This window comes from Pteropus alecto, unplaced genomic scaffold (genome assembly GCF_000325575.1).
Source record: "Pteropus alecto unplaced genomic scaffold, ASM32557v1 scaffold25, whole genome shotgun sequence".
Lineage (NCBI taxonomy): Eukaryota > Metazoa > Chordata > Mammalia > Chiroptera > Pteropodidae > Pteropus > Pteropus alecto.
The window spans coordinates 16,172,926-16,200,803 of NW_006441955.1; the positions used below are offsets into that span (position 1 = coordinate 16,172,926).

The following is a 27,878-nucleotide window of genomic DNA, read 5'->3' on the forward strand; positions in this document are numbered from 1 at the left end:
GAAACCCTCCCCCAAAATCAATAAAGAAATTTTCCCTAAAAAAAAAAATTAAATGAGCCCTTCTTTTTTATCTTTATTTTAAAATTTTTCTGTATGACCTATTTCTGTGTCTTGTCAGACATCATACGCAATGTAAAGGTTCTGTCAAAGATACATTAGCATCTTGAAGGAGAGTGTTAATGCTATCGTCTGTTGTCATTGTTAATAGAATGACTTTAAAGAAAGCATACTAGGATGCCCTCATGACAGAGCCCAGTTTATTATGTGCTGGGAAATTAAGCACTACGTTCATGGGTTTTTTAAAACTCTTGGGAACTATCCAGTATAAGAAAGTGGTTTTAAAAAAACAACAATTGGGAGATTAGAACTTTTAAATCTAACATTTTAGAGAATGAACATTTTCCTCATGGGGACTATTACTTTACCTGCCTTTCTAGATATTACCAAAAATGCATTAAGAGAACTCAGTATTAAATAGCAATTGATAATTTACTATGATTTTTTGCTCCTGAAATTCTTAAGGAAATGGCCTGCACCCACTACCTCTGATTTTCTTTGCTTCTCACTTACACCTCCTACAGTCTGGTTCTTATCTCCATCAGTGTGTCGTTTTCACAAACAGCAGAAGTAGTCCCCTCAGGCCAAATTGGTGAAACATTCCTCCAGCTGCTTTCAACCTCAGATTTCTTCTGAATTCATTTCTTTTGAGCAGCAATGTGATCTAGGTTTGTTTCTGGTTCTGTTCTGTTTTGTGTTGTTTTTTTAAAACACAGATTTGACAGACAAACATCTCATTTTAGCCTCCAATCCTTAGTAGCTGTGTGACTTTGGGCAAAGTGGCCAGAGGTAAAAAATGATTATAATAATAATCACTGCTTATCACTGATCAGTGATAATTACTTACATTCTTGCCATGAATACTGAAAAGAAAAGTGTATGTAAAATGTCTGGCTCATTATAGAAACTTTCTCTCCGATCTCTAATTTCATCCTACAAAACCTGTTTTCTTAAAGAATTGAGCACATATTTTAGCCACTTCTGCTCACCACCATAATGGAATACCCTAGATTACTTTTTTTTTTTCTTTTCAAAGTTTTAATCATCTGCTACTGTCATCTTTGAATGACAAATAACTTCTCAAGTCAATGTTTATTAAAAAACTATTCATCCCCAGATTTAGCCTCTTTTTGCTAATCTCTGCCAATTTTTATACTTCTTCCAATTAGATGTCTTGCCTCTCACTTTAGTACTTTCTTAGTTACTTTCAATGTTTTTGCTTATTTTTTTCTGTCTTTAGGTTCCTTTGATTTTATGTTCTCTTCCTTTCTTCACACGCATGAACACATGCTACTAGAAGGTTGATCAAAGTTTAACTATGTTAAATATCTGATTAAAGTTTTCTCTAATTTTCAGTTTCTTTCCTCACTAGTTTAACTATAGTATACACTTTTTTCTTTCTTTTTTTTTCTGTTTTTTGTTTTTTGTTTTTAGTGCAGGACAGAACTTGAAACTTGTGGTTCCCCACCCACCCACTAGGCTATTTTTCCCTACTTAGTAAAGCAAGAAACCAGTATAACCAGTATTATAAGCTTCACTTTCCATTTGTAATCAAAGAAGGAAAATTGTTGCTTCCTGCGATGATGAAGGTGAATCATCTAACTACCAAAAGGACAGAATATCAAACTTTATATGTGCAGGGAGTGCTGGGAAATTTTTTTTTAATTTATATAAGAAATATTAAGATTAGAGAATCATTATTTCATTTTGAAACTAAAGAAAAATGAACTAAATGTTGTTAGCTAATTATAAACATGCCTTATCTTTATATTGTCCTTTAAGGAAATTTATTCTATAACAAGAAATCTATTTTTGTAGGAAAGTTAAAATTTTTGAAAAACACCTAAATTGTTCATTTGCATCCCATTTCATAAACCCAAGTAAAAGCCTTCTAAGGACTCACTCTAGAGAGTTGGGTCAACCTGTGGAAATTAGGCTGTTTTTAAGCATAGGTCAGCAAAATACAAAGGCCCAGCAAGTAACTATTTCCAGCTCAGTAGACCATAAGGTCTCTTACAACTTCTCAGCTCTGCTGTAGAAGCGCAAAAGCAGCCATGGACAGTAAGTAACCAAATAGTGTGGCCTTGTTCCATTAAAACTTAAAGTTATGCACTTGATTATATGTATATTATACTGCAGTAAATTTTTTAAAGTCACCAGGCAAAAGATACTACTAGAGATTTTCCCCAACATTTCTAAAGAACAGATAATGCTTTCATTTTATAAAGTTAGAGTAATTGTTACTGCCAAACACATAGAGATTAATTTTACTTATGAAAACAGATATAAAAATTTTAAATAAGATGTTAATAATTCAGTCTTCTATCAAAAATGCTATATCATGAATTGGTTTATTCTGAGAATGCATAGAAATTTCAACATAAGGAAGGCTAGCAGGGTAATTCTTCACCTTAACAAGAGAAAAATATATGATGAAGTTAAATAGGTATTTAATAAATTTAAAAGCTGTTTAGAACAAAATAAGTGCTTAAGCAAACATAATAGAATAAAATTCTTTAGATGATCAAGAATATTATATACATACATATACATATATACATATGTAATGTAAAGACTATTTTAATGTAAAGACCACTTTACTATTAGTGAAGACCACTATTAGTAAAGTGGTCTTTACATTACAAGAATATTATATACATACATATACATATATACATACGTAATGTAAAGACTACTATATTTTACTATTTTATCTATATTTTCACCAGCAACATCATACTGAGTACCCATTCATGATTTTATAGTATGCATTGATCACTTGGAAAATATTGGTTCACTGAGTTATGCAGATCTTCCAAACGTCAACACATTTCATTACATAATATTGAAAAATCAAATTAACTAATATCACCACTGATGCTCATGGTGGTGAATAAAAGTTTTCCAAAATTGCTTGTGTTTGAATTTTAACACCAAATACTATCAGTTATTTTTCTTGAAGTTGCAGGCTTACTTTGTTCATTTCCAAATCTTGTTTCATTTAATTTCAAAATTTGATTAAACACAGTTTTTCAGTCTTTCTTTAAAAAAAAAAATGGTGCTTCATAAACAAAGAAGCTAATTTGAAGCTCACAATTCAATCATGCAAGTACTTTTCCTGAGACAACCATCATACTTTAGTTTGCCACAAACTGCTTCATGTAATGTTCTCATTTCACCACCCAGAATATTGAAAAGGCATGTTACTCAAAGGATGTTACTGCCTCATCAAAGAACACTCTTCAGTGAAACCAACTGAAAACAAAACAAAACCAACGAGGAGTGTCTGGTGGTAAAGAATACACTGACTACCAGTGCAGCTTGATGTGACTGTCTTGATTTATGCTAAGCAGCCTGAATTTGGGTCCAGTAATGCCACCTCCTTAGCTCTGTGACGTTTACTTAATTCCACTGAGCCTTAGTTTCTTTATCTGCAGCATAGTGGTAAAGTAGTATTTCAACCACATAGGTTTCCCGCAAAAAATGCATGAAGTAAAATTTTAAATACCATACACAATGCCGTGACACATTTTACGTGCCCAATATGTAGTAGATGCATTTCAAATATACAGACTGTAGTATTACTAAGAACAGCACTTCAAATGAACAATCTGGCTCTTGTTACAACCCACTGGGGAGTTGGCTGTCAGAATTAGAAACAAAAGCATCATTTTGTCTTTTACTTTGTCTTTCTTATTTGAGAAGACATCCAATTGTGTTACAATGACTTGGCTATCTTGTTCTTAGTTTCCCAACTTCCAGAATGAGAATAGAATATTCTTTTGTCCCAGCAGTTGGGAGGCAAAACCAAGGTGGCCCAGACTATAGGAAGGAGTTTATCACTCATGTATTTTCTGGGTTTTAGTTTATGGGAACTGATTGATACCTATAGGCCTCCAGCTGGTCTCAAGTAGAATGTGGAAGGGTTGCATGATATTAAGAAACATTTATTGAGCACTCTAAGGGTCTTTGAGAAAAGCACTTTGTTTAGATTCTTATTCTTAACCATGAATCAATGTTTAAATTTTCAGTAATAATATATAGTAGCCCAAAAGTTAAGAGCTGATAGTCATTTCTGGATGATGAGGTTAATAGTTAATTTTCAGTTTCTTTTTTATACTTTTTTTTAGGCTTTTCTACCTTCAGCATTTCCATTTACTGCTTCGAAGTTATTTAATTTTTTTAGAGGAAAAATTGCAATGAACTTGGTTTTTGACATTTTTATTAAAATTTTGTACAACATTTGAAATTTCAAAGGATTAGTTAATATTTGAACAGTGCAGTCAACTTGGCAAAGGAAGAAAATAGACTTCATTGTGGTATTAACCATTCATCCAAAACTTTTAAGAAAGAAAGATGATTGCCTCCCCCAAAGACATTATTTTACTCATCCAGCATATTGTCCTGGACGATAAAACACTGTAATTAAACATGTGCTTAAAGCTCTGCCACCCATTGGCTATCTTCTCTTGTCTTAACAAAGAGTACTCAGATCAGCCATGGAGCAGCCATTATTGCAGCACAAAGTTTGTAGGTCTCGTCTTGACATCACCGAAAACTTCTTTGACCCTCCAAGCCCTTCAGTGGGCAGCTGTTCATACTGAAGGCTTCCCTCCCCTGTGGAATCCACCTTCGGAAGGTTTTGTGCCATGCTTCTCTCAGAAACCTCATGTTCATTTGGAAGCCAGAAGTAGTTTCCTCTCTCAGCTACATGGAAGAGAAAAAATACTTCCTTAGAGGACCTGGCAAAGAAGGCAGCAACCAAGCTCTATTCCTGGGGAAACAGTTTAAATTTCTGAAAGGAAATTGAATCCCACACATCGCTTTTTAAAAAATGTTGGTCTGGTTTTAGAGAGAATAGAAATCATGGGGAGAACTTAGTCATCTCCAACCCCCTCATTTTTCAAGGGAGGAAACATGAGTGCAGAGAGGAATAGTGACAGAACCAGTGTCACTCCACGAGATAGCAGCCAAGCCAAGGCTTGATTTCTGTTGCACTGGCTACCTCTGCTTCATGACCAGCACCTTCCAAAGGTATTAGTTACATACGATAAACAAAAAAGAGTGCTGTGTATGCCCTGCAAACTGGTCAGTAAGAAAGGAAGTGGAGATTTAAACCTCTATGTCTGAAAATAAAAAGTAGGCCCCGCTACTTTTATCAGAGTGTTGTTCTCAAAGTCCTCTCTCACTTTAATTTCTGTCAGACTTACCTATCAGTACCTTAGTGCACTGGGAAGCACCAAGAAAACCTGTATGAATGAATACTGATTGGTAAACCAGTAATAGATTAAATAAATATAGATGGGAAAATACTCTGATTAAATAATGATGCTAAAAAAAAAAAAAACAGCCTTATACAGACATCCGTTCCATTGCCTCATGAGTTTCATAGATATTCCAAATGTATTTTTTTCTAGTGTATTTTGATTTGCTAATATAGAGATTGATAAATTATGGTAACTGGTAAATTATGCTTACTTTTTTGGGATTAAAAACCCTTATTATTTCTGTTAACACCTAATAACTCTGTACCTCTCAAAATTAAAGTGGGAGTGATAAGTTCATAATATTTCAAGAAATTAGTCCACCAAAATATGAGAACTGCTGGTCATTTTAAAAAATATTTTTATTCACCAGTCATTTAAAACCAAATTGAAACCTTTACAATCATATATGTAGTTCTAACATTTATTATGTAACTGTTTTCCTTTTTTAACTTCACTGTAAAACATAGCAAACACAATCTATTATTAAAATACAATCTTAAATTCTGCCTCACACTTTAAGAAAGAATTCCAGTCAAACTTCTAAGTTATTTGAATTAAAAAAATTATGAAATTCAATGGAATCAGTCTCCTCACTATTTCTGAAACTCATTAGGTTCATTCCCACCTTCAAAATTTTGATCTGACAATTTCTACGGCTAGAATTCTCACTAGAATTCCATTTCACCTCACTCCTTGTAACTCCCCAAATTCTACACATCCTGTAAGGCCTCGGTCAAACACCACTGCCTCCACAATGCTGTCATTTATTACAACAGTACACCATCGTTTTTCTCCCACCTGAGACATGGTGCAGAATGATCAAAGACCTCATCAGTTCTTGAAGACAGACAGATCTCGTTTGCTCCCTAGCCATACTTCCTACTAGCTAGATGAACGATTTTGCCCTCAGCAAAGTGGTAAATGGTGGTAATATTACTTACTTCATAGAATGTTATCAGAAGTCTGAATGAAATATTGTACATGAAACTACTGGCACTCAATAAATGCTCAATAACAAATTCCTTCCACCCTTATTTAGCACCTGCCTGAATTCCAACTTATTATATGCTATAATTATCCATATGTGATAATCTTGCTACTCCAACATGCCCCTTGAAATCATAGCACCTGCCATAGATGCTGAGCTTGCTGAAGTAGTTATGCAATCAAATGAATTCAAGATGGAGACAAAAGAAAACAAGGTCTTTATTTTTCAGAAGATAGCAAGATCACCTTTTTGCCAAGCCAAACTCAGCTTATTTGATAATTAACCCCCTAAACTGATATAGAAGTAACTTAGCAGTAATTAGAGAAACAGATACTAAAACAGCCTGAAAAAAAATGAGTCACATGAGTTAATGTTACCTTGCTGAGCAAGAGGGATCCCTTCCAGGTCCCTTCTCCACCTGGAGCTAGCACAGATATAGATGACTGTTCTTATGTACTCTCGCCCACAGAGCTTCAAAGGCTTCTCACTCCTCACTTCTGAGGTGGCAAGTAAAACAGAGAATAGAAATAAAGCAGAAATGGAGCCCAGCATTTTGCCGAGAATTGAATGAGAATCTGATACAGTGAATATGGCCAAATCAAGATTTGATGTGGCTCTCATACTCTTGTCCAATTTATAGTAACTTTCACGAAATTTTATTGGTCAGAACTTCATTTGAACAATATTTGCTAAGCATGTAGTTTCCACCATGAAGTTTTAATAATGTGTTTTTATGATTATTGCTAGTTATTCAGTCACTTCTGACCACTATCACTTACCATTAGCTGCATCCGTGAGACAATAAACAGGACTGTCTTGGAAGGGCATCATGGAAAACACATAAACTTTGGAAGTAGCTAAACACAAGTTTACATGTCAGCCTCGCCACTTACAGAGTAACACTTACGGGCAAGGTTTAAACTCTTTAAACCTCAATAACAATATCTCTAGAATGAGAAAACATATCTCATAAGGGTTTTGCGAGTGTTGAAAGCAAGATTTATGTCAAAGAAATGAGAAAGCAAACTTAAGAGTTAAGGTTCTCATGTTTTGCATTTGAATCTTGGCTTCCTACTTACCAGATCTAGAATCTTAATCAAGATATTTAAACTTCCCAAGAACCCTTCTCTGTAAGATTGTGCTGATGATAGTAACTTTCACATAGAGCTAACGTAATAATGTTTATCCTGCTTGAAAAAATGAAGTCCATACTGTTGATTATCTTATTCCCTCATGATTGAGATAAACTAGAAAAGGTAACTTTTCTTTGGAACATAGAAAAATTTCTCTGACCTAAATCTTCTTTATTATCCTTCACCCTATGACTTAGGTATGCTTTTATCAGCACACATTTTTATAATAGAAAGCTGAATCCATATAACTCTCAAAATACTAAATAAGGTAATTTCTCTTCTTGTAAACATCCTGAAAGCACTAGTTGTTGTAGAACTCTTACCTAAAATGAGAAATGCTGGAGTTTGAGATCTTAAAGAATTGCTGGCTTACTTTTTAGCAAATTGAACAAATACTTTTTTAGTTGATTCTGTTGATTCCTTGTCTGTGATCTCTGGTTGAAAATAAACGTAAATATATATCACCAATACTTCTTGCGACATCACCATATTTCTGTAGGAAAGCCAGAAAATAGAACAAAGTTTTTTATTCAAAAAGTATTTCTGATTGAAAGTATTTCTGGCTCTGAAATATAGACATATTATTTCAAGGAATTGTTGTTTTTCTCACCTTTCTGGCTTCAGTATGGATAACGGATTAAGCAGAAGAAACAAAGAAAAGCTTTTGCAGTAATTTAGATGAGATATGATGGTGTCTTAAACTAAGATCATGGCAGAGAAGGTAGGGCTGACGGTTATTCAAAAATTAGAAGGGCTTGGAATTAATCAGGTATCAGGGGTAAGAAGAAGAGGGCAGCCAAAAATGGTACTTAGGTTTCTAGCTTGCACAACTGAGAGGTAGGGGGTCATTTGCTAAGAAAGGGACCAAAGGAGCAGGAAAAAAAAGACAGCAGATGGCAAAGTCATCTTGATGGGGCAAAATTGCAGATAAATCTATGTCATTTATCAGCTTCAGAGGGGCATCAGCACAACCAAGTCTAGCACACTCACATCAGTAATTATTCAGTCTCTTATTACCAACTTCTCCCCTTCTTTGGAGATTTATTCTGCCTATCTTGATAACGCCAGTTTTAACAAAGCACTGCAATAAAGCTGTGATGGGTGGCTATGGGCTAGGCTTATGCACGACTCAAGAGAGAACTATTCAGCCAAGGGATGATCACTACCGTGGATGTCAAATACACTCTGGTACCTCTAATCCTGCTATCACATTCCCTTTGATCAAAATAATTTCCTCTTCTTCTAACTCTTAAGGCCTCGTCAGAGCTCACATTAATTTGGGATGCAGATAAACCAGTAAGACCTGAGTTCAGCTTGTGAGCAAATGTAGGCTAACTAATCACTCAGGTAAGTTACCCAGATAAAAAGTTTTGCCAATAATGAAAGTCCTAGCTGTGGGGCCTCAAATTTGGGAGATTTATTTTTCCCTCTTTGTGAATTGAGAGAGTTAGACTGAATTACTTAAGGGCTCCTTTGAACTTGAAATTCTAAGTCTTGCTATAATTGTCTGATTTTGTTACTCCCACCTCAAAAACTTTCAGTGGTTCAGCATTACCTGGAGAATAAAATCCAAACAGTCTGACATTTAAAGCTATCTGCTCAGTTCCCCAAATATCACCCCTTCCACATATTTCAAGGTTCAATCAGAAAGGATAAGCAAAATGAATTAAATATTTCCATCTTTTGATCAATAGTCTGTTGCTTGTACCTCTAACTGGAGCACTCAGTCCTTTTTGTTTGGAAGTTGACATGACTTTTCCTCCTCATCTAGTCTGTAACTCAGTTTACTGTGTAGCTTTGAACATGTAATTGTCTTCTCTGAGGTAAGTTTCCTCATCTGTAAAAAGATAAAAATATTCATTTTATGTTGCTGTGAAGAGGGATTAAAGCAACAAGTAAAGCAACTAGCATAATATATGATGCTTAATAAATACTCAATAAATTAACGTGATATGCAAAAGGCTAGAAAATATAATTTTTGGTTACAACTAGCTACTATGGATGGCTTTTATGTATAACTCTCAATCTCAAAACTATCCATAACTATGCACTGCTCTAGTCTTTTTCTTTCCTTCCTTCATTCTTTTCCTTCTTTCTTTTCTTCTTTCCACAAATAAGTTCTAAACAGGCAGAGCCTTAGAGTGCTGTTTCTTAAAGCGTTTTCTTCAGCACATGAATCTTTGCAGATACTCTTTGAAAAAGGAAGTCTCATATTAATAGTCCCTTTCTAGGAGATTAATAATGCAAATTAATACAGTAAGGGCTCAGATAAGACTTATAGTTAAGAAACTTGTTTAACTTTGTTTTGATTCAATGTTTCCCAAAGTTATTTGACCCTAGAAGCTCTTTCACCATGAAATTGGTTAATATCTGGAAGAGTCATGAATTTCTAAAGTAGATGTATTTCTAAATCTCTTCCAGGTACATAGTAGAATTATATTTCTCTACTCTTTAAAGTCGGACATGGCCATGTGACTTATTTTAGCTAATAAAACATGAGTGAAAGTGACATATGTCACTTCTACTTGGCATTTAAGGACTGGTGTATGATTCCCAAGTTCTTCCTCTTTCCTGCCTTTGTGACCAACAAAATTTCTAATAAAGAACTTTGGTCTCTGAGTCAGAACAATATGGAGCAGGGCTGCCTGCTGACCTGTAATGAACATGTAATGTGAATGTGAAATAAATCCTTATCATTTAAAGCCACTGAGATTTGGCAGTTATTGATTGTAGCAACATAACCTGACTTATCCTGACTAGTATAATTAGTTATTTACATCTTACATGTGTAGAGAATGTTTATATGATACATGTTTTTAGAGCAAAGCAAGGCAGTTAAGTTGGAATTGCCACGTGCTCAATATGATTGATTATATGAAGGAAATTCCAAATTTTGAACCAAAATTCCAAATTAACAGTCAGATACTGGGTTCAGTAAACATATCCTTTACCTATATGCTGCCTATGAAGGAACTGTGGCTGCAGATGCCTAGTAGATGGTGTTTGGGGCAGATTGGCATAAGAGTTGTAAAACAATGTCTGTGGCATCAGATTGGGAAATCAGATCTCAGTTCGGCCATTTAACATCTATATGCCTTTGGAAATGCTTAATGCATTTGAATCCTAGTTTTTCATTTTTAAAATGAAGATAATACTGAATTAGGGTGGTTATCAGGATTAAACTATGCAACTATGAAGAGAGTGCTGATCAGAGTTTCTAGCACAAAAGGAAGTTTAAATAGATTGATCATTGATGGTATTGACAATAGTTATAATTCTACCAAATATTACACTGTGTCATAATGGCCTTGGTGTTAGAATGCTAGTTTTAGTCTTGTTACTCTAGTTCCTAGATAGAGCTTAAGAAAATAATTTAAACGCTAATTTGAGTTCTAATTTGTCACATAGAAAAATATCACAGGATCAAATGATGTAATGTTAATTATGGCACTGATAAATTATAAAGCATACCACATAGTTATTTTCCAATACCTATGATTATGAAATCACTATATAAATGTGTTAGCAAACACTAATTTATTTTTATTCATTTCCAACACAGAATTAGTATTGCTCATCCTTGGCTAATATTCATATTTACTGCTTCTAGAGGGTGTTTTCATCATATGGCACCACTATTCATCCAGCTATTCATGGAAGTCATTCACAACTCCTCTTTATCCCTAATTCTTCATTGACGAAAACCTCTTCCATTCACACATATCTATTCAATCACCAAGTCTCATGGGTTCTACCTTCTAAATTTCTTTGTGATCCACCCACTGCTCTCTATCCCCTCTGCCATGATCTCAACTTTCATTTGGATGACTGCAACGGTCTCTTAATTGGTCTTCTGTCTTCCTTCTATTCATTCTCCACACTGCTGCCAAATTGATCTTTGCATCACATGTGATTATTTTATTACCCACCTTGAAAACTCTTCAATGGTTTCCCATTTTCTTCAAGAAAAAGTCCAAAGTTTCCTTAACATGCCTATCAGGCCTCTCATGATCTGGCCTCTGTCCACTTGTACAGGTTTTAGACACCCTCAAACTATAAGTGGTCAAGCTATGACAAGCACCTCACAGTTTTTTGAAAGCCCGTGTTCTTTCTCCATCTAGGCCTTCGTGCATGCTATTTTCATCCCCTCTTTAAATCCAGTTAACGTCTAGTCTACAAATATCTACATATGGGTATTGAAATACCATTTATCTGATAACTTTTCCTATGGTTTTATGAATAAAGCTCTCTTACCACTCCCCTTGGTGATTTTTTAATTGCCTTATCAGTAAGAATTAAAACAAGCAGCTAAATTAAAAAAAAATCTTGGAAACAATAATTGATATGTAACACTTCATTTTTTATAGACAGAGAAGCTATTTTTTTTTTATGTTTTGGTGTGATTTTTGGCTTTTAAAACTTGATAAAATAATAAGTAATCAAAATATGTATAATAATTTGGAAAATTCAATAATTTAGGGATCACATATCAGTGAGTCATGATATGTGATCCCTAAAAAATCCTGAATTGCTTTGTTCTTCCTGGGATGATGGTATCATATCTTTTTACAGTTAACCTGTTCAAAGAAGATACATGGTGAGAGCATATTTTTCAAAAGTTATTCTAGATGTCATATAAATGTCTCATCAATTTTTTTAAAAAGCAGTACTCATCTTTATAAAATTCATAGCCATGTTTTATATGTTTCAACTTAATGGACATGTTCTGCTTTCTATTTAACCCAGGAATTAGTTTCTCGTAAACTGTTAGCCTTTTAGTTTTATCACCAACAGAGTGTGCCAACCTAAGCAAATGAAGGCTAAAAGCCTAGGAAATGTTCTATGGATTTAGGGGTGGATTTGAACATAATACTAAATCTTGAACAAACAAGACACGAAGCCCAAATATTATGTAAAGGAACAAATGAAGTCATTAACACTCTCTCCCACAGGAGGAATGGGGCCTTGGCAAGGACCCAGTTGGCTGTAAAGAATAAAGGGTTCTCAGGCCAAGTAATGGGGATGTGATCTGGGATAACCAGAGAGAACTGCCATGTTTGAGCACCTCCATCATGTCAGGCATTTTGCTAAATGCTTTACAACGGAGAGAAATCATGCCCCAAATGGTCAGTGGGAGCACAATATCACAAAGCAGCATGAATACTCACCTAAAGAAAGTGATTACTAAACCGTATTTAGTTTTTGTCTTGAGGGAGAAAATTGATTTTATAATGTTATAAAACAAAGAAAGCTATAACTTACATTTGGCAACTTTCAAAGCTGATTTTATGTTCTATATTTTTTCCATAGTTAAATGTTTTACCCTCTGTGATGTTAAGATATTTTGTTAAGATATTGAGGAAATAACTTTTAAAACATTAGATCATGTTAAATATGGGGCAAATATGAAGCAATCAATTCTTCCATTTGGTAATTAATTCAGTCAACAAATATTTGTTGCAATCAATCCTCTGTAGAGGTACTGTTCTAGGTGTTGGAGACACAACAGTGAGCAAAGCACATAATCTCTACCCTCAAGGAGTTTACAACCTAGGAGAGGCTGACACCAAGCAAATAATCACACAAATATTTAGCACAAAAGTATGAATTTCAACTCAGAAACTCAGGTATCCAAGAAGTATATTTTCTATAGTTCAATTGCTAACTCCAAGTCTTCATTCCACCCAGCTGGCAGAAACAAACAACATGCAAAAAAAAAAAGTTAATGTCAGTCCCTCAGAACTGGTTTCCTTCCCTTTCCCAGGATATAATTCTAGCATCTTACTCTGTGCCAAGACTCTTCTAGCATTAAAAGTTGCTTCTTCAAACTGATGGTTGGCCAGATGGGATAGGGGTTGGGGGCCTGGGTGAAAAGGTGAAGGGATTAAAACGTACAAATTGGCAATTACAAAATAGTCACCAGGATATAAAGTATAGCATAGGGAATACAGTCAATCATATGGTAATAACCATGTGTGGTGCCAGGTTATCAGGGGGATCACTTCATAAATTATATAAATGTCTAACCATTATGCTATACACCTGAAACTAATATTGAATGTAGACTGTAACTCGAAAAAAAAATTATAAATAAATAAATATAAATGAATGAATGAATGAATGAATGAATGAATAAAAGTTTTTTCTTGCTGGGTCACTAACCTTTCAGCTGCCTGGCTTTTACAGCTCCACTTGTTTTTGCTGCTTCTACACATCACTCATTGAATAAAGAATGGTTTTCTGAGGTGGACTGTGGTCCCACCTAGATCTTACTACTTCCTGGACGTCATTTAGAAGCAGGACATAGGTCTGTTCTATCGACCCACAGGCCTCTCTTTTCTTCATCCCTTATCCCCTTCAGCCCTGAGGAAATTTCAAATTTATCTTCATGTTTAAGACACTTGGAGCAAATTTAGACTGGCTGGGTGGTAGGTCTTGTAGGAGGGAGATCAGAAAAGGTTCTCTGGAGAAGATGAGCCTGAAGGGTGAGTGAAGAGTTAATTAACATGTTGAAAGGGAGGGAGGAGCAGGGAGGAGTGTTCCCAATAGATGGGATTCATGTGTCAAGGTCCGAAAGCAGGAAAAACCTGAGAAAAACTAAGTTACAAGCATTAGCATTTAGTAATAAAACCTTAATTTTAGAAGAATAAATACTCTTGTGTTTTGATATATGAGACCCCAGAAAACTTTATAGGCACTAACCATTTACTATGCAATAGTGGAAACTGTATAAGAATTTAAAGCCTTGGACTTGAGTTCAAGCCTGACCAGTACCAGATATATGGTCTTTGGTAAGTTATTTCACCTCTGTAAGCCTTAATTATATCATCTGGAAAACAGAGATTATGATAATATTACAACTACTCGCCCCACGGGTCTCACAGGATCATCGTAATGGTATAACAGGATAATGAATATGGAAGTGTTTTACAAACTGTAATGAACTTTAACATGTACAGTATTATTGGTATATTGACAACTAAATCTTTTCACAGTACAATTCAACATTTTTTAGATAGACTCTTATTGACACAAAATGGCAAATACTAAGTGTTCTATTTCTCATTTATAATTGTATGTATCTACATACAGGTGAATCAAATGAACGCACTAAATATGGTACACAATTATATAGTAGTGAATACATTCTTTCTTCTCTAAAGCAGTTGGAAAAGCAGCTAACAATTTACTCTCAGACAACAGTAATTTAAGTTCTATATGAGAGATACCTGGTAGAGAATGACAAAATCAAGTGATGATTTCCTAGCACAAAATAGGAGCCTAAAGTTAGCCCAGTCACCACACTTACCTTAGGCCCTTAACTAGCCCATTGGTATTCTGTGCATATGTGTGTGTTTCTGTGTGTGTAAAGTTAAAATGAGATGGCTAAAAGCTGAGCAGAATTCTTATTCAATTCTTAATATTTTATGGTAAACTCCACATCATATATCATCAGAGAAATGCAAATTAAAACAATGAGATACCACTACACACCTATGAGAATGGCCAAAATCCCGAACACCAACAACTCCAAAGCTGATGAAGATATGAGACAACAGGAACTCTCATTCATTGCTGGTGGAAATGAAAAATGGTACAGCCATTTTGGAAGACAGTTTTGGGGTTTCTTACAAAACTAAATATACTCTTACCATATGACCCAGCAATCACACTCCTTGGTGTTTTCTCAAGGGAATTGAAAACCTATTCCACACAAAAAACTGCATGGATGTTTATAGTAACTTTATTTATAATTGCCAAAGTTTGGAAGCAACAAGATATCCTTCAGTTGGTGAATAATAATTAATTGTGGTACATCCAGACATCATTATTCAGCACTAAAAAAGAATGAACTATAGAGCCAAAAACAGACATAAAATAACCTTAAATTCATATTAATGAAAGAAGCCAATCTGAAAAGGCTATGTACCATATGATTCTAACTATATGACATTCCAGAAAAGGCAAAAGTATTGAGACAGTGAAAGATCAGTGATCGCTGGATGGAGGAGGGGAGAGATGAATAAGCAGAGCACAGATGATTTTTAAGGCAGTGAAAATACTCTATATAATACTATAATGATGGGTGTTTGTCATTATACATTTGCCCAAACCTATAGAATGTACAACACTTAAGAATGAACCCTAATGCAAATGATAGACTTTGGGTGATTATGATGTCAGTGTAAGTTCATCACTTATAACAAATGTACCACTCTGGTGAGAGATGTTGATAATTGAGGAAGACCAGCCTTTCAGAAAGATAATTGAGGAAGCTATGTATTTGCTGGGGCAGGTGGTATATAAAAAAGTCTCTGTACCTGCCTTTTGATTGTGTTGTAAACCTAAAACTGTTTGAAAAAAATGTCTTAATTTTTTAAATTTTGTGGTAAATAGAATTCACTAGTGAGAATTCAAAGCTGGCCTAGAAAACCAGCAAAATAATGCCTTCTGTAACTTCTGTAACTCTCAAGTGAAAGATGGGAGAGTCTACAAAATCAGGGGTGAGAAAGGTATAATGAAATAGGTTCAGTGCTTCAGGATTAGTTGCCCAGGATACAAAAAATATAAAAGAACTTTATTTTTCATTTAGGCTTGATGAGCAATGAGAGTTAAATATGTAAAAGAATTTTAAAGATCAAAAATACATAATAAAAAGAAACATTTTTTTCAATTAAATCAAGTTTTTATTTTGTTGCACGAAGTGTTATGAAAAGACCAACCTTTCAGAAAGATAAAGAGAAGAATCACTATAACTTATACCAGAAGAAAATATATAATCCTTATAACCTGACCTAAGCTCTCAGTCCATCTAAAAGTTTCCTTGCTTTCTCTTTAAAGGATAGTTTCAAAGAAATGGAGATTCTGAAGAAATGGATACTTGTAAAAGGTAGTTCTCACTACTGCTTTGATTCCATTCTGTTTTTATATATATTTTTCAGAGAGGTTAGTGAATTTTAAATGTCTTATCCTCTTCTCTCTACTTAGAATGGTTTATAGGCCATACTGTCCTACAGCCTCAGTTAACAAAATTCAGGACTTGTTAAAACAAACAGCATAGAACAGACTGTTAGCAATCTATATTTGGAGGAGTTACTGCCTCCCACTACTTCTATTTCCACAAGCTTGCCCTAGAACCCTTTATAAAATAACATCCTGATGCAAACTATAGATCAGGGACTTTATATTTTCTCTCTGGGCCCACTTAAGTCTGGGTTTAAAACTGAGAGCAGATACTGGGTGTGCAGAGGAGGGTACCCTGATGGGTCCCAGATTAACTCTTCTCACTGAGTTCGAAGTATGATGCCTGCTGGCCAAATAGTGGAATTTCTGACGTTTGCTGTCATGTCTTTTGCTTTCATATAGTCTAACGAAGATCTATAGCTTCTGCTCTCAGATCTAAGGATATAAAATTTAGTTTAAAGTTAGATATGAGAATTCTATATTTTCTTAATACTAACACCTGCATAATTCACACACCCTTGAATACAGAGCTTGGAAGCCTTAAAAAACTGAAGATTAAAAGTGTATGGAACTTTGTCTTAAAAAATATTTTTTGAGTAATTCTAATAATTTCTAAGCTTTTCTTCTAAAGGAATAATAACTTTCTACTACAATTAGACATTTTATAAGTACATATATATGTATATATACTTGGAATATGATTAAGAAATAGAGTAGGAAAATCTTTTTAAAATTATGAAAATCCCAACAAAACTCTTATAATTAGCTTACATTATAAACTAATCACATATCTCAAATAAAAGTTCATTAAATTTACATTAATTTTAAACAGAAGTTATACATTAAATATTGTTTTCCAAAATCAAAATCCCAGCTTACTACACACAAATCAGACTATTGGATATTAAACACTGTTCCCTTTTCTTTAAACAACAAAAAAGATATCAGTAATGATGAATTATCCTGGTTGGTTTGATCTGGGTCCAAGCAAAGTATCTATCATATCTCTCTGAAAAGAAAAGAAGTCACACAATTACAATGCAATAAAATACAAATTAACAGGTAAAGTAGTCTTTAAAACGCCATTTAAAATTTATAAGTTAGCGATATCCATATAAAGGGCATCCAATAAGATTGCAAAAAGGAAGCAAGCCAAGGTAAATTTAAACAGTAACAGTTACTTCCTTATATAAACCTGATCTTTCCTGTGAAATATTCTTAATGTGTTTGATTAACAGTTTTATAAAGATTCAGTAAAGGGACAATTTTGACAACAACTGTTTAGCCTTAATGTATAAACCTGAATTTTCCCATCTGTAAAATAAATTTTAATGATATCTTAGGCTCTTTCCTGATCTGTAGTACTCGATTTAGAGAGAGTAGAATGTCTGAATTTCCATATGGATGAGTTTTTAAGAAAGACATCATGAGAAGATGGGAACTGGAAGCAGAAAACTGGAGTTTTCTCTACCATATAGCAAAAATAATTATGAGAAAATCACTGATAACTGGGAATCTTAGTTTCACTGAATATGTAATGGAAATATTAACATCCACTTCTAAAGATTGTTATAAGTTGATTTAGTTAACGTATGTGAAAGTGTTTTATAAAGTAAAGAGTTATAAACACCTTAGATAATATTACATAAGTCAGTTCCTGTACTTTTAGCTGGCATTTCCCCATCCTCCAAGCTCTGACACTCCAAATTGGTTGCCAAGTTGCTTTTCAAACCCATTTCTTTCTAGTTCAGTCTCACTTGGGTAAATGTAATAGATCACTACTGTAATTTGTTCACTGTTATATTCTTAGTGCCTAAAATAGACCCTGTCATAGTGCATACTCAGTAAATATTTGTTGAATGAATGGTCTATTTTTTCTGCCATCAGTATCTATGTATATAACGGATTTATGTTTCTAAACCCCATTTTAAAGATTTCACTTATCTTTTTATTTTTTCTTTAATTAGAAAAAAAGTGTAAATACCCAAAGTACAGAGAAAAACATGAAAAACATTTATACACTGAAACATAAGAGTAGAAATAATGTCCAGGAGTGATTCTCTATAGGCTGCCTTCAGAAAAAGAATTGTTTTATGCAATATCCCCATTGAAATGGACTTCTGCCAAGTGTTTAAATCATAAGTCAATGCAAGACTTAGGCCCCTAGCAACCAACCTCCATCATGCCATTAGAGGAGTTGATGCTTCAACAAACAATAAATGCTAATGTGGAGGTAAATCCTGTTGACAGCTAGCTACATCACAGTTATAATTGCAAAGCTTGAACCCCAGGCTCCTGTTCATGCCAGGCACTAGGCTGATGTCACCCCTAATCATGAACCCTGAGTTGGTAGGACAGGACTGGAGCCAATGCTCTGCCATGTCATATCACAATATTATTCTGGTTTTTGATCACATCAGAAAGAGGCAAGAGTTCAGAAATCACGTAGCTTAAAACTTCCATAGCCCAAGGATCAAAGTCCTTCTCCTGCTGTGCAAGGCCACGGAGAATGATGGGCAATGCAGAGATGAGGGGGAGTTGTGGTCCTAAAACTGCTATTGATCCTATCTCCATGGGTTTTCTCCCAGGGAGCCCTGCCTTCAGCACACCTGGTGCATGTGCTGTCTGGTACTTTGCCTTTGTAAAACACATATCCACTCCAAATCAACAAATGTCATTTTTGCCTTGGATTTTATTTTTTAGTGAAAGAAATAAAACCTTACTGATAAAGTTAAAGTTTCCTTTGTACCTCCTCCCCCAATCTTGTTCTTTCCTCATCCTTCCCTTCAGAAGTAACCTTTATCATAAATCAATCTGGCATACATCTTTCTTACAGAATGAAATCACAAGCCTGTCAAAATTTTGATTCGCTCCTACTTAAAATTAATAGAGAAATTATAGGTCATAATATTACTTGATATTTTGATAGCAAATAATGGTTTGACATTAATTACTTTGAAACTTCAAATTACTGTTATGATTATAATTCTTCTCTGAAAAGCTAAGAAAGAGGTATATCAGTTAAGTCTGTGTTTGGCCATAAGTAACATAAAAAGTAATTAATAGTTTTTTGTTTCGTCTCCCAGAAATACAATCCTGAACCTCTAAAATGTTGTGATCAAAAGCATGAAAAACATATTTGTATTAGGAAAGCATTTATTTACTAATGTATGGAATATATTTGTTAAAAGAAAATATTGCTCACCAGCATTGAAACCATTAACACACACACAGACACACACACTAGTTTGTCAAAAATGTTCAGATTCTCTGAGCTTAGCCTTCTTTCTGCTTGTAGATTATACTATTCAAAATACAAGATGTCTCTAACTGATTCAGATACAAAGACAAATATGAAACGTTTTTCTTCCACATTCCAGTCTATACTTTAACTATAAATATGCCCACTAAGAACACAGTTTTAAGTTTTGTGATTAAATATTACATAAATCATAACATATTGTACTTACTTTCCTACAATCTGCTTTTATCATTCAACACTGTTTTTTAAGATTAATTCAATTTTGTCATATTGACACATTGAAATATACATCATTTAAATTTCTGTGTTATAGCCACTCATGTGAATGTGCCATATTTTATTTATCCAGTTCACTGATGATCATCAAGACTGTTTTCAATTTATCAATATAGAAACAAGGCTGTTATAAACATTCTTTGTTAATTGGCATGTCTTTCAGGCCACTATCAATGAATTAAACAAAGCCTTGGGAGATATATATGATCAAAACAGACATCATTTAAACATCTCTAAGGGTTCTAGTCCTACCAGATAAGAAAACTGTAGTAATTTAGAATTAGTTACACAGTAAATTAAGGGATGCAGCAACATACGCAAAGTTGCAGATCTCTGTGAGAAGAATGGAGAATGTAAGTAATATGAAACTAGAATCAGGAGAGGGAGGCTTTGAGACCACTCCATGTGGAGGACTCTAACAAACCAACAGGGCTCCTCATGGTAGCCAAGGTAGTTAGGAAAATCCTCTTAAATGTCCACAGTCAATATGCATCTCAGCCAGTTGAGAGAATAATCTTCAAGACTTCTTAAAATATTTCATTTATTTCTTTATTGAGAAAACATATTTTTACCCTGAGAAGAATAAGAATGTGTATAGAAATGTAGCAAACCAAAAAGATAATTTAAATATTTTTTATATTAAGGAATTTGTATATATCTGGTATTTTAAATATCCATTCATTATATATAAAAGAATTTGCCATATTAAATTTTCTAACAAATAAATTTGTGATTCTAATTTAAATATGTTATTAGGTAATTGATTTAGACTTCTAATCATAGATTGAAATATTAATTTGTAAAGAGTTATGAAACATTTAAGAAAATTTAAGATTTATTATATTGAACATTTTAAATTTATTAAATTAATAAGAATCCCTAAATATCTAAGATTTGTTTGCCCATAAGCAATTGAAGTACTTAAAAATCCAATATATTATATTTATAAGTGGAATTGAAAGGATTTGAAGAGATTCGATTCTTACAAAAGCTTACTTAAAAGTATGTATTAAAATTTGTTGGACTTATAAATAAAATAATAAATACATAATCTAAATGCAAGAGCTTAAGATTAACTAAATTTTTTAAATTTTGTAACATATTTGAAAGTGAATATTTTAAGTGAAAGTAGACTAATTTTCTCTACATAAAAAGAAACATGAGAGAGAGAGAGAGAGAGAGAGAGTAAAGGAGGGAGGGAGGGAGGGAGGGAGGCAGGAAGGAAGGAAGGAAAGAAAGAAGGAAAAACACATTACACTGATACCTTAGGTATGTCTCCTGGTACAAATGTGCAGGAGAGTCTGGTATCATTGGCTTGTATAGTTTTTGAATTATCAGTTTTATTGAATTACTATCCAAAGAGGCTATGCTAATTCATATTCCCATGACCCTTGCATAAGAATTTCTAATTCTCTATATCTTTGCTGATATTTGATATTGGTTAATGTTTTAATTTTTGTAAATCCAATCAGTGTGAACTGGTATCCTGCATAATTTTAATTGCATATTTCCTCATTACTAGTGAGAATATTGTTTTATAAATTTATTTGATATTCATTTCCTCGCCTGTGATTAAAACCTTATATATTTACCAATTTAAAAACTGAATTGTACTTATTGTTTTGTAGGAGTTGTTTACATATACTAAATATTAAATGTCTTTTATATATCTTGGAAATTTCTTTTTCAAATTTGTGGTTTTTTTAATGTGGCATATGGAATCCTGAATAGAAAGTATTAATTTTGACATAATAATCATACAAAGAATAACTGAGGTTTATTGAGAGCTTACTAGTATCAGTTCTAACTACTTTGTACCTATTTACTCATTTAATCTTTCTAACAACCTTTGATTCTGGTCCCAACATTATACATATTTTATAGGTAAAGAAATAGGATAAAATTTTAAAGATTAGGGAATGTTTTGAGTCTTTTTTTTTTTAGTCTATCCTGCCATTAGACCATTAAGACATTATCCTACATTTTCTTCTAGTAGTTTGTTTTATTTTTCACAGTCTTAAATCCATTTGGAGTTTATCATTGTATAAAATGTGAGATAGAGAGCTAATTTCACTTTTTTCCCCTATGTGATTTCTAGGATAGTAAATCTTAAATGGCTTTCCATTTTCTATAGAATAAAGATCAAACTCATCATCATGGCAGTCATATATTTTCTGGTCCCATATAATCCAACTGGCCCTTTCGCTGCTTTTCTCTCAAGCAATTTCTTTACCAGTCAAAAAAGTCTACTCGCCATTTCTTTAAAATGCCATGTACCTTTCTAATTTTCTATCTTTGCTCAAGCCTTTCCCTAAGTCTGGAACAACAGTTCCTCTTTCTTGTCTCCAAGGGAAAATCCTACTCTTCAAAGCAGTTGAAAAGTAATTTCCTATGTGAAAGTGTTCCCCAAAGCATTCTTATTCCCATTCTTCCCTTTTCTTCCTCCCATTCCCCTTTCAAAAGTCAATTATTTTCCTGTTCTGTGCTTCTATAGGAGTTTGTTTATTATTTAGGTCGTTATGACTTTATTATATTTCTTGAGCATATATTTTCCCTTTCTTAGAAACCATGACTTTTGTTTGTAGGTTTGTTTAATCAGACATTTATTCAACATTTGCTAAATGCCTATTATGTGCTAGCACTGTACTAGATACTTAAATACAAAAGCTTCCAACAGCTTGAAATATTTAAAAAGACTTGTATACAAAATATTATAACTTATATTGATAAATTATAGTACTCGATAAGTACTCCATAGATGTGTGAGGAAAAGAACCAACATGCTAATTAATGCTCACAGATTTCTCTTTTACTGCTATCCTAACACATCCTAACAAAGATTTTAGAACAACTCAACTCCCCCTTCTCACAACCCAAGTTCAAAGTTTGTGGACAAGTTCTTAGAGCTCTTGTGGGATAGAAGTGAAAGAATTACAGAGACCTAAAGGGATGGATTTAGGCCTTGGGGCTACTTTAGAATTTGAGGGAATATGAACAGAAGAAAAAGGGTTACTATGAACTCTATATTTGGATCCATTTTAATGTTTTTTGAGAAACCTGAATAAAAAATATAATTAAAAACATTTTTTGGCTGTTGAATTGTGTATCTTAAATAAGATTCAGTGTGAGCACAAACACGCTAGTACCTTTTAAAATATCTTGTACACTCATTTGTGAAAAAATAAAAAATATTAAATGTTTTATAACATGAAAAATTAATCCATTAGGGTTGCATTCCCCAGAACAGACTGAAATTATTATATAAATAGACCAATGAATTTTGAAAAAAATTTTATTAGTGTAGTGATTTGGAAAACAGATAAGTAAAAAGACTAAAATTTATCCTTGGTCCTATTCTAAGAAATAATGTTTCTAATACGTTGATTCTTTTCTCTAGTTTTTAATGCATATTTATTCAACAAACATTTATTGAGTAACTACTACAAGCCAGACACTGCACTAGGTCGTAGGGATACAGCCCAGAATAAAAGAGACGAAATTCACTGTTCACAGTTGTGGGAGACAGGCGATTAACAAAATAAATCAATAAAGAATATGGTGTACTTAGATGAGTGTTATTAAGAAAAATAAGTCATGAAAGAGTATTGAATAGGAAGTCTGGGGAAGAGTAGAAGTGCAATTTTAAATAAGGTGGCCAAGGAAGACTTCACTGAGAAAGTGACACTTGAACAAAGACTTGAAGTGGGAAGAGCAACAAACCCTGTGGATATTAGGTAGAGAGAATGACAAGTACAAAGTCCTAAGCATTTTTTGTTTGTTTGTTTGTTTGTTTCCTATCTATTTATTCATTTAATATTTACAGTCAAATAAATGGTTATGATGGGGGTGAACTCCCCTTCCTATAACTGACCAAAGCCTAATCAACACTTTTGACTTCCTGGCCACATTTCCCTCTGGTTGGATATTATTTCCTTCTTCTTCCATGTTTTGTTTCTTATCCTATCACAGATTATGCTATAATTAACTTCTTTGATTGCCTTTATAAATATTTCTGTACATGAGAGTCCCAGAAGTGGCCAATCTTTGTTCATATTGCTAAATTGCTTCCATAGAAGTTTTATCAATTTTTATTCAAATCATCACTATAGGAGAGAACCTATCTTTTCCAATGCTTGCCAGTACTAAGCAGTCCCATTAAAAAAAAAAAAAAAACCTGCTAACTTGATATATGAGAATGCTATTACATTTTAATTTAAAGTAATGCAATTTTATTGAATTATTAGTGAGGTTGAATTTTAAAATATATTTACTAGTCATTTTTTGTGAATGGTTTCGAACCATTACCTGTTCTTATACTAGAGTCCTAGTCTTTTATTTTCTTATTGATCTGTGAATATTTTTAACATGTTATTATAATCATTATAATATTTACCAGATCATGCATAAAATAGCAATTTAAATATAAAAAAAGAAAAAATTGAAGTTATCTTAAAAAAATGGGTATCTAGTAATTCTGATTTACTGGATTTTACAACAAAGTTTTGACATTTGAAGACTAGAGTAAGGGAATAGGATAATGCTATACAACAGAAACAAATGCTTACTTCAGGAATATTGGATAATATCTAAAATATTACTATCATATAAAAGTCTGAATATTTGCAGTAAACTTTCTCAGCTATATTTAACAATTATTAAGCCCCAGTCATATACTAGGCTCAATTTTAAGTTGTTCCATATAACATAACTATTATGCTCAACAATATTAGTATTCTCGTTTTACAGATAAAGAACGTGAGGCTCAAAAAAAACAAGCCTAGTAGGTACTGTACCTAGTAGGTAACAACTCTTGGGACTTGGGTTCTTTCCACTGTACCACAGTTAAGATATTTAAGAAATGTAAATTCCTTGCGTTGAGTAATATTTGAATATTTCAACTGAACAAAATCATAAAACGACATAAAATTTTGACTTTTGAGTCTTACCCGGCCAGAATCTGAAACAGTGGGCATATTTCTTAGTTCATACACAGCAACCTGTCCATCATTGTCTCCTACTAGAAGGCAATCTGTTTGTTTGGCGAAGAGAACAGTTGTGAACTTGATTCCAGGGTTAGCAACATTCACAATCAGAGGGTCCAAACTGCAATGAATATTTTATTTGTAAAGTCAGTTGTTGTTAATACATTCTTTTCATATGCAAACTAAGAAAAGTCTGAAATATTTTTTGTGATTTCATGTTCCAAAAAACAAAAGCTTCTCTAAGTATTTCCAAAATCAAAATAACTGCTTAATACTCCTTATTCAATCAAAACTTTCCATTTTTAATGAACTAATTTCAACTAGATAAATTAAAGCAATTTATAACTAAGATGTGAACTCATAAATTTAAACTCCTGTGATGGTTCATTGTATGTATTAACTTGGCTAAGCTATGGTACTCAGTTGTTTGCTCAAACACCGGTCTACACATTGCTGTGAAGGTATTTTTTTTTTTTAGGTGTGATTAATATTGAAACCAGCAGAATTTGAATAAAGCATATTACCTTCCATAATGTGAGTAGATTCGACCAATTTGTTGAAGGCCTTAAGAGAAAAGACTGAGTTCCCTGAAAATTCTGCCTCCAGACTTCCTGTAGACTCAGGACTGCAACACAGACTTGGGACGGAAATTCAAGCTCGCCAGCCTGTCTTGCTAGTGTGAGACTTGCCAGGCCCCACAGTCATGTGAGCCAGTTTCTTAAAATAAATCACTTTCTCTCTCTTTATTAATTTTGTTTCTCTGAAGACCCTGACTAATATAACTCCTTAAATAATCAATGTCATTTAATAGAAGAATATTTTGATCCAAATAAACCTCTGAAACATAAAATAATATTTTGAACAAGAACTTTTTCTACTCTTGTTCATCCGAAGCAATCCACCAATGCCCTTAATAAACAAACAGAAGCAGCAACTTGCAAGTTTCTTCTGAAGAAATGCTGTCCTGGGCACTACAGTTTTACCAGAAAATTTTAAATCAGAGGCAGGATCATTTAAGTAGCCACTTTACACTCTAAAATAATTGCTTTGTGAGGTAATCATTGATTTTTGATTCAAATTGTTTTATAGAACAAGCCATGACAAAATTTTAAAGTTATTAAATTATTAACTTCTAGGGGGAAAAACTGTCATTAAGAATAAACCTGTTGAATTTTACATATTTATTTTAAACAAAAATGTATTTCCTTGCTCCTTCTGCTAATAACTAACATAGAGATCTACAATATTTTCCAACTGAAGAAGTAGAATCAACAAAAACTTTATTCTAGCATTGTATAAACTTTCATATTAAAAAGATAGATGGGTCTAGATGACACTCTAATAACTTTGGTGTAACACCTTAAATCAAAAATTTTAATTAAATGCATGCCCTTTTGAATACGTTTTGAAACAAGGTAAGAGAATAGGTAAATATTGTAAAAATAATTATTTTGTTCCTTTTCTTTATCTTATTATAAGAAATCTTCAATTAAGACCAATCAGCTGCCTCTGCATTCTTCTTATAAACAAGGCAACGAAAAAGAATTCAAGGTAGTTACGATATCCTATAGCAACCTATAATCATTTGAGATGAGTAAGATAATCTATTTTGTTTAAAATATTTTTAAACCACATATTGTATAAGTAATTAACATTAATATACTATCCTAGAATATATTTTTATTCTCAACTCTCACAAATTAAACATTATTTGTTTTAAAGTAACTATAGTTCTAACTGATGTCAAAACTATCAGGTATCATTTAGTTTGAATTGCTTCTACTAGAAATATTCCCAAGAAAAATATTAACACTTACGTGCTGATATGAAGGTCCCAAATCTCCACTCTGCTCTCATTCGCAGCTGCAAATATATAGGATGATTTTGGAGACCAGGCAACATCATAAACAACGTGAGTAGTTGGATAAAAACTCAAAAATGGCTTGAGATTCTCCTGCTGCCATATAATAACACCCCAATCTGCAGAACAGCTTAAGAATACATCGAGACAAAATGGATTCCATGCTATTTTATAAACTGGACCCTAGAATTAAAATAATAAATTAAAACTCGTAAGTAAATAGTATTTAATATTTTATACTTAAAACTTGATCAACCAACTAAAAATACTAAGATTTCTAGAAGATTTATGCACCATGCATTATTGTGTGGGTATTATTTTAGCTGAGAGTAAGGTCATAAATTGAATCTTCCTTCAATTATGCCATACAAAAACATAAAAATATAATTGATACAATACTCACTAAATATTAATATATGGTATACTTATTTACTTTAAAAATATAAGGAGTATTAAGAAAAAGATAGAAATGGAGAAAATGAAAATATATCTGGAACAATCATAAAAAATATGTAGAATAGGTATATGTCAGAGACAATTTTACTTTAGCATCAGCATATTACCATAAGCAAAGTCTTTTAGAAACAAATAAAAATTGTGACTTTTGTAACTTGCAAGAAGAAATCGAGGATATTCAGAAGCCAAATAAAATGCCCCACACATTATCGGTGGTTTCTATACAAGAAAGCACTTATTTTGAGTTGGATTTTTAACTCTGAAGCTGTAAATTTATAGTATATTAAAAATACTGTGTATAACAATACTATGGTTTCAGAAATGTTACAAAATAAATTTTTCATACCTACTATAATTAAACTAACCTTATGTCCTTTGTAGGTATCTAGGTATTGTTCATTATATGAACAAGAACATTTGTGAATATGACCTTCTTCAGTGCCGGCCAAATAGATATTTGTGTCCTACAACACACAAAAATCAGAATGCATTGGCTTATAATACATTAGTAAATATGCTAAATAAGATTAGACCATTCAAAATCTATTTAAAATCAATTCTAGAACCAAAACTAGAAATACTATCTTTAAAAAAGTTGTCTGTTGTCTTTTTCCTTCTATCATGATTTTATT

General features: G+C 33.1%; 2 protein-coding genes across 2 annotated transcripts in view; both read right to left on the minus strand.

The window, feature by feature from the left end:
• Positions 1–4,262: 4,262 nt before the first annotated feature.
• INSL5 (insulin like 5) lies at positions 4,263–14,337 on the minus strand. The gene is made up of 4 exons (XM_006919297.3): positions 13,608–14,337; positions 9,154–9,282; positions 6,690–7,938; positions 4,263–4,764 (listed from the first exon to the last, which is right to left on the minus strand). Exons 3-4 carry the CDS (start codon positions 6,931–6,933, stop codon positions 4,532–4,534), a joined length of 477 nt encoding a protein of 158 aa, XP_006919359.1. The 5' UTR covers positions 6,934–7,938; positions 9,154–9,282; positions 13,608–14,337; the 3' UTR covers positions 4,263–4,531.
• A 1,644-nt stretch (positions 14,338–15,981) lies between these two features.
• The window catches only part of WDR78 (WD repeat domain 78), an 83,623-nt gene continuing 71,726 nt past the window's right edge, over positions 15,982–27,878 (minus strand). Inside the window, 4 exon segments of the mRNA XM_015595100.2 lie at positions 15,982–17,418; positions 24,894–25,050; positions 26,747–26,973; positions 27,612–27,710. Of these exon segments, the coding sequence (XP_015450586.1) occupies positions 17,368–17,418; positions 24,894–25,050; positions 26,747–26,973; positions 27,612–27,710 (534 nt within the window). The 3' untranslated portion in view covers positions 15,982–17,367.

Bases quoted from the DNA above. Each gene is read 5' to 3' on its own strand.
- INSL5 (XM_006919297.3), bottom strand. From the start codon at position 6,933: ATGAGAGCCACATCAAATCTTGATTTGGCCATATTCACTGTATCAGAT. The intron at 4,765-6,689 runs GTAACATTAACT...TCTTCCATGTAG, and splicing joins GATCCCTCTTGCTCAGCAAG to CTGAGAGAGGAAACTACTTC.